Source organism: Melanaphis sacchari, unplaced genomic scaffold, assembly GCF_002803265.2.
Source record: "Melanaphis sacchari strain LSU unplaced genomic scaffold, SCAv2.0 Contig0_pilon_pilon, whole genome shotgun sequence".
NCBI classification, from domain to species: domain Eukaryota; kingdom Metazoa; phylum Arthropoda; class Insecta; order Hemiptera; family Aphididae; genus Melanaphis; species Melanaphis sacchari.
Genome location: NW_020270366.1, coordinates 17,200,389 through 17,213,494, shown reverse-complemented (window position 1 = coordinate 17,213,494; position 13,106 = coordinate 17,200,389). Strand labels below are relative to the sequence as shown.

At 27.1% G+C, this 13,106-nt stretch overlaps 1 protein-coding gene across 1 annotated transcript; it reads right to left on the bottom strand.

Moving 5' to 3' along the window:
• Nucleotides 1-1,112: 1,112 nt before the first annotated feature.
• LOC112590885 (phosphatidylinositol 4-kinase alpha) lies at nucleotides 1,113-13,106 on the bottom strand. Its single transcript, XM_025334510.1, has 36 exons — nucleotides 12,718-13,106; nucleotides 12,417-12,630; nucleotides 12,171-12,344; nucleotides 11,908-12,091; nucleotides 11,750-11,842; nucleotides 11,503-11,680; nucleotides 11,261-11,438; nucleotides 10,979-11,191; nucleotides 10,573-10,673; nucleotides 10,273-10,423; nucleotides 9,340-9,529; nucleotides 9,088-9,274; nucleotides 8,923-9,017; nucleotides 8,695-8,854; nucleotides 8,475-8,631; nucleotides 8,275-8,414; nucleotides 7,776-8,188; nucleotides 7,495-7,660; nucleotides 7,218-7,421; nucleotides 6,909-7,152; nucleotides 6,666-6,823; nucleotides 6,471-6,599; nucleotides 6,254-6,405; nucleotides 5,077-5,306; nucleotides 4,563-4,855; nucleotides 3,964-4,278; nucleotides 3,717-3,896; nucleotides 3,534-3,654; nucleotides 3,326-3,469; nucleotides 3,121-3,250; nucleotides 2,869-3,040; nucleotides 2,669-2,794; nucleotides 2,358-2,480; nucleotides 1,849-1,972; nucleotides 1,497-1,656; nucleotides 1,113-1,434 (listed from the first exon to the last, which is right to left on the bottom strand). Exons 1-36 carry the CDS (start codon nucleotides 12,805-12,807, stop codon nucleotides 1,209-1,211), a joined length of 6,315 nt encoding a protein of 2,104 aa, XP_025190295.1. The 5' UTR covers nucleotides 12,808-13,106; the 3' UTR covers nucleotides 1,113-1,208.

Here is a 13,106-nt window from a genome sequence, read left to right as displayed (position 1 = left end):
GACCGTAATCATTCTACCATGTCTGCCATTTTCCAGACCATTTTTAGAATCTTATATTTTTTCACCGAATGAATGGTACATTATTATCTAATCGATAATACCAACTCTACTTATTTCTTTTTTTGTACGGCAAAGTTATGGTTTTCAATCGATTGTAATCGGAGGTTTTTTGTATGGTATTTAAGTATTCAATTCAATGTCAAGTGTATTGGAAATGCTCTTCATTAAGTCACGATACTTAATATTGTCCTTTTCTGATTTTAATGTTTTGTAACAATTAATATTACATAGATAAATATTTTGTGAACCATTATTATTTGAATAATATAAAAAATATCATATGATATAATACTTAATTGAATAATTAAATTAAATGTATTCATTGATAAATGCAATACATTTTTATATAAATACTATTGTTTTATTTAGCGATTAATAAAAAAAATTTACATATTTTTTTTATATTTTATTACTCTTTTATTTTTTATCCAAATTAAACTGATTTCCACCTACTTTTCCACAAGAAATCTTTTACGTGGGAAATTCATTAATGAATGTTGTTCATCTGACATCTTTAGTAATATTATTCGCAAAATGGCAAACACGAAAAACACAAAACGTAAAATACAGACGGAGCGTAACGAATCATACAATTCAACACAAACGATCACGATCGCTGTAGCAGAATTTATGTTGTTGATTTGTTAATTGTTATACGTTGGCATTTGGATCAGCGCTGTATACTGGAACCAATCAGAAGCCGACTGCGCGTAACGGACGCGAAATCGTCCGCCGCCTAATCATGTTCTTAACGTGCACAGAGTATAACTATATAAATCATGTGATGTATGTATTACATAATGCATTAGAAATTTGAATTCAATGATCAATCATAAATCGCTATAAACTAATAATAATTCTGAAAACGATATGTTTTTTATAGTTAAAAGATATTAATAAATTAATATAAATAATTATAAAACCAATACTTGGTAACTACAACTCATGAGAGTAGATATTTATTAAACATTCAAGATATAAATAAATCATTTACTAATTCCATAAACCAAAGATAAAAATAATAGTAAATAAAGTAAATTACGAAAATACAAAATAAAACAATTTCATAGTCTAATGAAATTTAAATTAACTATGAACAATAGCACAGTAAGGCTAAAATAACAAACGATAGTTGGGTAAGATAATCTTTAACATGGAATTTGATTTTGATAAAGTTGTAAATAATCATATGCAATTGTTCTAAAGTTAAGGAAAGATTTGTGAATGACACTCATCATATACACTGCAGCCTCGCGATCAGTTGATTGAGGTGCAAATCTGGCTCGTAACAGTTTAATTGTTTGACCACGGAAACACGGTAGTCCTGTATCTAACATTAGAGAAACTAATGATATAATCGCTTCCTTATAAGGTCTGCAACAAAAAGAAAATAATTTTATAGTAAGGTGTTTATTATGTTATATTATCTTAGGTACCTGACAGCTAAGTAGGCTTGAACACATAATTCAGTAAACCATCGAAAAGATGGAGCATCAATTTTTCCACCCATTACCATCACCATTTCATCAGTGAGTTTAATGTCTGGTTCAAAACCTAAATTACCACCAGGCGATGACTCAAACATGAATCCAAAATCTAAAAAAAATATTAAGTCAATAAAATAATAATGCATTTAATATTAGTATCTAATATCTAGTTATAATAAATAATATTATATTCATCTTTTTTTAATTAGAAATAAAAAAACTAAAACCAAATTAACTAGAAATTAATAAAATTTAAAACATTTGATTATTATGAACTAAAAATATAAACATTATAACTAACCAATATGTATAATATGCCCATCAGTATCCAACATTATATTTCCATTATGCCTGTCTTTTATTTGCAATAAGAATCCAATAACACTATAAGCTGCCATCGATCGGACAAAATTACGCCGAGCGTTCTAAAAATATATATATATATGATAATTAATTTTAAACTATAAGCAAAGCGATGAATGTATTGGTTTTAATATGAGGTATTTTTATTTTTTTGTAAACATTTTTTACAGTAAAAATAAAAGTGGTTTCTGGTAACAAATTAGATTTAATAGGTATTTTGAAGAGTCAAAGTATTGTATATCTATAAAATGAAGACAACACATGTACATGTTGGCATGTTGCATCTCCTAAGAACTTAATTAATTCATAGTAAAATATTTTGATTAAAAATTATTTTTTTTTTTTTTAATACATGTTACAAGATTAATAAAATACATGTTTGAATGTTAAATATTAAATAATTTACATAATACTGTATTAGTCACTAATATCAGCCTGAGATTATACCTGGAATTCTTTTGTGTTTTCATCACCATAAGTTTTGATGAAATATTCATACATTCCATAGTCAGTTTGACGACCTAATTGATCTCTCGATTTAGCGTTTGGAACACATTCTATCACACCACACTGTAATATTAAAAAATATACTTAATATAGAAATTTGATGATTTTGATAAGTTGTTACTAGGCACTATTTTTGACAATATGTTTTAACTTTTTATAATTTGTGATTTAGCAATGATTTTTTTTTTATATGTCTAAATCAACACGCCATTCAAACAAACATAATAAATACAATATTAAATATTTCTTACACCAGGTGCTGTAGCAACTACTCGATATGGGAACAAGTATAAATCTAATCCAACTTGTTGGAATACATTCTTAAAAATACTGATTACTTGAAGAGCCAACATATCTTGGCGTACATCATCTCCAACCTAAAATAATTTAGCATATTCATTAAAACATGTATTGCTTTAAAAACAGTTATTAAATAATAATAAAAGGTTACTTTGAATATTGCTGCCTGCCATGTATCTAAGCCGGTCATAGAAGATGAATCAACAAATTTCCCAGTATTACCAGATGTTTGTTGATTAGATATAGCCATTGCAGTTTGTTCTAATTCATTTATACCACATTTTCTCACTCTGAACCGAGCCAAATATGGAGCTTTGGCAGCACTAAAATATTTCATGTTCATTTTAGTTCATTATTCAAATATTAGAAAAGTAGTTATTAACTATAAAATATAATTATAAACCTTTGCATTGGAGTTCCACTGTTATAGTCAATATCAATAACCATTGCCTCAGGATTTGATGGCAAATAACATCCTGCTTGAACTTCAATTTTACTAAGGGCTTCTAAACACGCATGTTTACGTTCAGGTCCTGGAATTTATTTTTCAAATTTTTTATGTAATATTAAATAAATAATAATTAACCTTCATTAATAATTCAATTTACCTTTAGGGAAAGGCCTTATTTTCCCTGAAATATCAGTTATTTTAGAAAAGAAGTCAAATTCACGTTCATAAAACTTTTTAGCAGGACCTGATAAGCTATCAACTATTGCATTAGTTAATGTATCTAATGTATCATAAAGAGCAGCTAAAAAGAAACAAACCAAAAAAAATTAATACATTTATAATATTAATTATTTAAATGTTCATACTATCTTTGTGTTGCATTTCTTCATCTAAGTACATATTTGTCTTCATATTCCAAATCAGTTGATGAGCAACAACTTGGGACCGTGATGAAATTGATTTGATAAATTCCAAAACATAACCCATCTGTTATTTTAAAACTTGTAATGAGTATAAAATTACAGTATTTAAATATATTAATTTCATACTGTATCATGACGAAGAGTTTGCACTAATTGTGGAATGTAAAACAACACTGCATCAGCTGGATAACTTGCTAGGACACGGACTGCATATTGTGCAGATATCGGATGTGGTGGATATTGTCTAGAAAAATATGACAATGCTTGAACAGGAGTAACTCTTGCCCATGTCAACATGTAGACGAGCTGAAATATTTTAATCAAATAAATAAAAATTTAATACTTTATAAAATTTCCTTGTGTAAACACATACTTCAGGAGCATCACTTAAAAGAGTCTCAGTGGTCACCAAATATTGCAAGGCTTCAGGTATATGTGAAACAACCATTGGACTTGCCCTAACCATTCTGCACACCTCTTTGACAATACAGTCAGCATTTTTTAATCTAACTGGTAAGAATACACAAAGAGCAGGACTTATTTCCCATGCAAGTCTTGTATTTTCACGTAAAGACTTATCAGGGACAGTTTTAGACTTCCAAGAAGCTACCATTTCTTCTCCAGGCACATTAAGTTCAGATAAATTAGTAGGGTTTTGCCAAGTGCTCAAAAATTCGATTTGAACAGCCTATAAACAAATATTATATTATATTTTTCTTATATTAAAATAAAATAAATGACTAATATAATATAGAGTGGATATTTGCATTATCCTGTTTTTCTTTGTGGTCAATATATAAAACACAGTAGCCCACCCTATACACTTTTTTTTATGTTCTTATGTAATGAGATATTTTTTTTATAAGTTGTGACCTATAGTTTTTATTTACTTCATATAAATTTAAATATTTTTATTTATACACAACCATAAGTTAAAATTAATTTGTATTTTGATCTATAATAAATTCTTACCAAAAGATCTAATATGAGAATTCGTTTTTTTATATAGTCTTTAACATATAAATCTTGATTGGCATTGCCATTTTGACGTTTCATTCTTAAATTATTGGCTGTACGTTTGTTTAATGTATTTGTAGCAGATGATGATAATGGTACAGTGTTCATCCAGCCTTGAGATGTACCAGAATTCCCAGAAACAGCACCAATACTGGATACCGTTAATTCATTTAAAGATGAAATTGTTAATTGATGATCATAAATTGTATTGCTAGAATTTTGCAAAGAACCTCCTTGAAGATCAAAATCTAAAATTATAATAATTTACAAAAACTTTATTTAAATATAAAAGAAATATAAAAATTTTATAAATTTTTTTTAATATTAAACTAATAAGTAATGATATTTCTATCAAAGATCTAATTCTCTACTTATAAATAATAAAACAGTAATATTGAAACCAGAAGAAGACTTAACAAAAGAAAACATATTTGATTAAAATTTCTATAATTTATTTGTAGGTACATACCACCAATAACACTGGCCATTAAATATTTTTTATCAGAATGCATTGTCTGCCAGAATTTAGTAAGAGCTAATATGTCATCTCGTAATTCTGAGCCACGTTGAGTTGGACATTGAACAGGTGTAGTAAAAGTATCAAAACAAGCACAATATACTCTTTCTCGAAGTATGTTTTTTCCTAGTGACTTTGGTAATACATCTCCTTGTAATAATGTAAGTCCACATTGTAATAATCTAAAATATTGAAAAAAAATTTAATTACATTATTAATGTAGCAATAAACTATATGTAAAAAAAGAAAGCAAGACTTTAAACCAAAATTAATTCAAATCCTTAAAAATCCTTAACCCTTAAAAACCTTTTAAAAATAATAATAAAATATTCCTGTTAATAAAAACTAAAATAATTTTTTATCATATAAATTGTATGTGTTCTATTAGTTTGATTTTGTAAATAAATTAAAAAGGTATTAATTATAGTATAGCCAGTATAGGCATGTTTATATGCTCAACATTTTGGGGGACTAATTGATTTTGATGAAGCCCATGAAAAAAAAAATATATTCTTATGGTATATATTTATGTTATACATCAGATCACTTTATATATGTTTTTTAACTATTAGACATTTGTGTTACCCCATATTAACAATTAAAAACACCCAAATATTTGTTAAATTTATTGTTCCCATGTTTAAACACCCAACATCCAAAACCTAAATAAATGATTTGGGTACAATCCTAAAAATAGTTTAATACTTGTCTCAACACTTTATTATAAAATATATAAGAATATGTGTTTCATTTTTAACTTTCTAGACTATAAGTTCAATCATTTTTTAAATTGTTCAATTATTGATTAAAATTGTTGGTCAGTTCCAAAATTTATTTTTTATTTTTTATAATGTTTTAGTGGAGATCATTTTTTTGGGTAATCAGTATTTAGTATGAAATAATGCTTCTATTGCAGTTATATTTTCTAGATCTATTTAAAAATCAGATACATCCTCTATGCACACAATGGTTATAGGCTTACTAGTTACCATCCACCATGATAATTATTTTATAACAGTATTATGTATATTTTTTCAGCTATAAAAATAATGTTACTCTGTTTTAACACTAGGCTTAATAATTAGCTAATTATATAATTAATGTTAAATTTTATTTGCTTCAATTTTACCTAAATCTGGTTCCAATAGCATCTATATGACGACTAATAAATGCATCAGAAGTTCCGACACTCATAGGTAATGATCGGTGTAACATCATAGCTAACATTTCTACCTTTTCTTGACTACAAGACTTCACATTGTCAACCACTTCAGATATATACTGAAAACATTTTCAATAGAATTTAAGTTAAAAAAAAACTTAATATTTTTTTTAAAAAATCTTACTAGAACCCAAACATCATGAGGTTTAACAAAAGGAGGATTAGGTTCCAAAGTACATCCTTCATACACTGCAAGTGGACTAACTTGTTCTATATCTTTTGCAAATAAACCTATACGGCTATCAATTGTATACTATGTAAAAAAAAAAACATTTAATATGAATAGTTCATTTAAAAGCCTAATAATATATATATATACCTGCCAAGCAGCAAACATTTCTTGTAAAAATTGTAATTCCAAATCTGGTCGGGAAGTAGTTAACCATTGCCAACATTCAACTGCAGTTCTCATTGATTTGGTAGTGAATAACATTACTTGAGACCAGGCAACAACATGCAACAATTTTCTAGTACATCCTAAGTAATCAAATAAAAATACATTTTTTTTAAGTAACAAATATCCTATTATTTTAATAACAAAATATTAAGAAAAAAAAAATACCAGAAATCGATATAAGTAAAGCTGTAGCTGTCCATAGCGCATTATGATGCATATTATTAACATCGTTATCACAAGCACTCCATACTTTTGCAATTACATTATCCACTAATTGTTCAGGACTATTTTCATAAGCTGATATCATTCCTGACACAATACCAGCAAAATGGCTTCTTAAACCTAAAGTTGTAATGTATAGGGAAGAATCAGTTTTCACACAACGTGGTCTTTTATCCAGAGTCATTTTCTAAAAATTAAATATAATTATACTAAAATATATATATTTATTATCAAATTAATGTAAATTTGTACTGATAATGGTGCTGCATGAAAATTTAAGCCACTACTCTGCAAGACACTTTCAGTAGCTAATGATAGCCCAGAATGATGCCAATATGATGAACTGGGAATCTGAGTTAAATAATGTTGAAGATGTGATCTAGTAGCACTAGGAGCCCATTTCATAGCTTCTTGAATGAAACCTAATGACCTTGCTGCAAAGTCATTAGTAGTACTCTGAAATAAATTGAATGTACACAATTTATTATCTTAATACATATTATACACATGGTTCTTATTTCTTAATTACTTCTCTTGCTTCAAGTGTATCCATTAATACGAGTGTAAATGGGGATGACGGTATTTGAATGCAAGGGGTTTCATTATTAGGATTCAATTCTAAGGAATAAGATAAGACTTGAAGTATATCACACATAGTCCAAAGTACACGCTGGTTCCATAATAAATGTGGGAACCTATAACATTAAGTTTAGTTGTATTTATAGTTTTTAGTTTATTTTATTTTGATCAGAATTACAAACATCTAAATAGATTAGAGCATAAATATTTTCATATTACACATAAACTTACTTGCTAACAAGTCCAGAAAGCCATTTGTCAGCAACACATTGAATCAATTTATGTATATGATTAAAATTAACCAATAATAATTGAGCATGGTACTCTAATTTTTTTTCTCTAGTCTCATCTTTTGCTTGTATGGACATAGCATTTAAAAATAATGAAAATACTTTATCTCCAACACTAGAAACACAGTGCCATAATCCTGTTTTATCTTTCTGAATAGCATAATCAGATAAGTAATCAAAAATTGGCTGTAGGCTTGGATCATTTGAGTTCTGTATGCGCATAGTTTCTAAATAATATACTGACAATAGGTAAGTTGCCTGTGCAAATGATAATTTATTTACAGCTGCTGTAACTTCAGGCGGAGCTGGATTAAGATGTTGAAGAATTTGAGACTTAAGTTCTTGAAGCTGGTTCTAAATATATATATATATATATATAAATATATATGTGTATGTCCAAGTTTATTTATTTATAAAAAAAAAAAAGAAAGCTAACTTACCAAAGAAACACTTTCATTTCTAACGGCTGAAGTATACTGCAGCTCTCGCATTTGAGATCTAGTTGAAGTTTGTGTAACAAGACATGGTGATTTAATAGCAATTTCTTTTACGCCTTCATACCATTCACTAGGCCATAATCCTAAAAGTTTGAAAATTAATAAGATAAACATTTTTTATAATTTAATTAAATTTTTCTTACCAGAATCATTGGTAAATCCCATAACTACACAGTATAACCAAAAATCTCTAAATAATTTATGCAATCTTGGTTTAGGTTGTATAATAGCTGGTAAGCGACGTATGAGTACTGCTATTACTGGAATTAGCATTCCTAAATTCCCAGCACTACTAGAAGCCTATAATATTTGAAAATGTATTCTTTAGTAAATTGAATTGATATTATTAGAAAAATTATTTACTTTATTAGCTACTGGTGCTTTCTCTGATGCTCGTTTTCCTTCAAGACCAAGTTGTACAAACAATTCTAATAATCTAACAAGAAGTTCATTCATTTCATTATCGCCTTTAATATTAGCAGCAATATTAGCCAAGGCATTAATAACTGCTCCTGAAACATGTCTTAATAAAAATTCATTATATTAATAAAAACTTTGAAAATGAATAGTATGCTTAGGAATTGTAAATACCTATATTGATTTGACTGATCATGACTATATAAAGCATTACCAGCTTCTACTGTAATCGTCGAAAACATACGCATTATTTCTTCATAAACATTCATCTAGAATATTTAAAATGAACACTTAATTAAAAATCTAATCACTAGATTAGTAAAATAATACGATACTTACATCACACTTTGCAATAATCATACATCCAAGCTGATCAACTATCAGTACATCAATAGAACTAGGAACACGGCAGAATCGTTGCTGGAAAAATTGCAAAATAGTATCCGATGTCTTTGCAGTATCTCTTAAACTAACTGCAATATGGCCTAACATTACAATTGTATTTGCTTGTATTAACGATGAATCACTAAAATGGCAAATAATAATAATTAATACATTGAAAAAAAAAAAAAAATACAAAATAACAATTACTTTTTAGATTTTTCAGCAGTATATAAACGATTAGATAAAGATGCTAAAAGTGCCGGTACACAAAAAGGATCTAATGTATATGCTGCTCTTAACGCAATACAAAGATTTTCAATTGATGAATTTCGGAGTCTTTCAAACTGTGATTCAACATGATCTGATGATATTGGTTTTACTTCATTAACACCATTAACTGAAAATATAAAACACAATGTCATAAATGGAAGTTATTAACGTATGCTAAATTATTTGACATATGATTTCCTAAGTGAAAAGTATAAATTAACAATAAAATTTATAATATACATTAAACATACATAAAACTATAAATATGTTTTATTTTGTATTTACATTTTTTGCATAAAATAAAAATAAAAACATACAGTTAATAGTTAAGTTAAAATAAAACATAGAAAAATAAAATAGTAGGTGTCTAAATTAGCCTACCTTGTATAGTAAGATAAAGGTTCATTATTTAGGGATAATCTATAGGAACTGAATAAATAGTAAAAGAGACAGTGTTCTAGGTAAGGTATGCAGAAACTCTACAATTAACATTATTAAAAAGAGAAGAAGAATCAGTCATACCACTAATGAAGTTCTGCAGGGAGATTATGTCATAGGCAAGACATTGTCAAGAAATTGGAGATTCAAGTTTTGAATTACTAGGTTTTAGTCTTGAGGAGGATAAATAATAATTAATTTTAACCCAGAAAAGCTAAGAAATTTATGATGAATATATCTATTTGCTGGTGATATACCATTAAGCCATTAAGCAAAGATTCCATACAAAAGAAACAAACTTAAGGACAGGTCTAAATATTGTCTAGTGCACAGTTTAACACATTAAATACCTAAAGAATTTAAATTTCATGGTAATAAAATGATTCTAGTATTGTAAGTATCAGTGTACAAAGTAAATATTTTCTTTCTTACCTGTAATAGTTAATCCTTTAGGCGTTTGTTTTTCAGAGTGAAATTTATTTAATTTTGATAAAATTGGAGATGGTTGAACAAGAAAATCACGGAGACATTGAATGCAGGTACTAGCTATACTTGGAAATTTCTCAGATAATTTACCTAAGCCCTGGAAACAATATATTTACAAGATTATAAGTATATATTATAAATTTTACTTAAGTTTATTTAAACTGAATTTGTTTGCATATTTTAACTAAATTTATTAAATGTATTATTAAGTATAATCAAATTACAAATAAAATATGAATACCTCACCTCCATACAAACTAAGATCAATGGCATATGTGCTAATGCCTGTTTTACATTATTACTTGAGTTAATTTTTTCCATTAAACGACCACATAAATTATCAGCACCTAGAAATTAGTGATACATATTTTTAAAAATCTCAAACAATAATTTGTACATTCAAATTTAAAATTAAACTTTTATTAGATAAAATAAGTAAATAATTTAATAACTAACTGAAGTAATCAGTAGATATAATCACCTAAGTTATTTGGAATAAAAAACATGTTTTTAAAAGATAGATTCTAAATAATGGAAAATATTTGGGTAATAACTAATAATATATTAATTTATATATATTTCATATAATTTATTAAAATTAATATCTATTGATAACTTAAAAAAAAAAAGTTTAAAAATTTAAAAAACTTACCAGATTCATCCCTTGTAGCCCAAACCAATAAATCTACACAAGCTGCATTAGCTAAAACATTTATTTTAAATTTATTTATTGTAGTTAAATGTGATTCTTTGTCTTCACGTTCAGATGAATCTTGTAATACACCAGACTGTAATTCAGTTTGGCCATTTAAGAACAGATCTTTTATAAACTCTTGGACGTCTTTTGTAAATGGTAATGGTAAATCTAGAACAAAAATTTAAGCTATATTTTGGAAATATACAATAAAATAATAAATTTTTAATATAATTTTACCTTGTTGATATTGAAGTAATTCTCTTAATAATGAAGCAATAACTAAGTTTAATATTTCACTGAAACTTCGATAACAAAATGTTTTACTTTCACCAGATATATGAAATTCAAGAGCTAAACTATCCACAAATCCCAAAACATCAGAGGTAAGAATTTTTTTTGCAATCGATAAAACAGTCTATAAACAATTTTTGATTATGATGACAATAATAACAATTTTATTATAATTAATATTAGCTTACTTGTAGATGACCTAAGGGAAATATTAACGTTGATGATTTATGATCAATAGATGAGTCAGTGAATCTTGTATAAGGAAATTGGTTAAAACTTGATCCGTACTTAAAGAAAAAGTAATTTGACATATTGTTTGGTGCTTGGGAACCCAGTTTGCATTCTGATTTGTATATCATTCTATTACTATATACAAAAAATAAATAATTCACAAACTTAAAAAGTTCTGATACATGTAAATAGGGAATTATTTACTTGAGATCATTCATTGGATCCAGTGAGCTTAATGTCATAACGTCTAGTGAAGCTAAATTTAAATTTAGAGATAAAGATCGAGGAATGATAGAGCTGAAATAAAAAACTTATTGTAATATATTTTAATCAAATTAAATAGATTAAAACAAAAATATTACCGAAAGTTTGAGAAACTTTTCTTTTTAGGTAAGTTTAAATCAGGAATAGGGACTGGAGTTTGTTGAATAGGAGCACTAGGTTTTGGAAATAAACGACATAAAAGTGGAGGGTCACTCAAAGTTGCTCTTCCCATTGATCTGGCCAAGCCGATAAAACATGGAATGGTAGCTTTACACAATGTTGCTAAAAATTATAATATTTATTAAATTTTATTAAAATTATAAATTAATATATTATTATAATATATCTAACAAAAACATACTTTTAGTTATATCATTTAGCTTGTCAGACTTAGCAGATCGAATAATATTGGACAGTTTACTAAGACATTTAATTTGGGCTTCAATTATTTTTTCTCTAGAAACTGGATAACGAGTTGCAATATCTGTTAATAATGTATTAAGACAAAAACTCATTCTTTCAGCAACCGGTATTCCTACAAATAACAAAATTAAATTAAAAATGTTTGAAAAAAAAAACATAATTTATCAACTATAAAAGAACTTACTCTCTCTAGGAAAGTACTTGATCTCGTCTACCCACTGCATTTTCCCTAAACCATTCAACAACTTTAATAAGTAAGGTAGTATGTGATCGACGTGCTGAAAGTTTGACTCGAGGAGATATATTCCCAACGCTATAATAGAATCTTGGCCTCTTTGATCCATCTTGAAAACTCCTTGATGACCTTCTTGTGGACATAATGAATATAATGTTTGAATCTATCAAAAATAATACAATTTTCCCAAAAATTAATAGATAGTCTATAATATTAAGTTTTTCAAAATAATTATGTACAATGAATTTACTTTTTCCCACGGTATTTCCTTTTGAGAAGCCAAAGATCGAGCCAAATGATGGATAGTTTTTTGGAAGAAATTTTTTTCATCAGTAGCCATTATGTGCAAATTTATACACAATACTGTTTTTTTTATTTAAAAATATAACTTGTCCACATCAGTTAAATGTATAATTATTAATTAATGAATCGACAAATATCCATCATACTAAATAATGTTAGAGTATGGACAAATTAAAATTTTAATGTATGTAATCATTTAAGTTGACGACCTCGTCAAAATGTAAACATAAAGTTATAAGGCTCCCGAGTGGCCAAGTATTGAGTAATAGGTATTACTGGTATTAGTTAATAAGTAGAATAATTTATCGTTTTGTATTTTACATTTTACAACTCCAT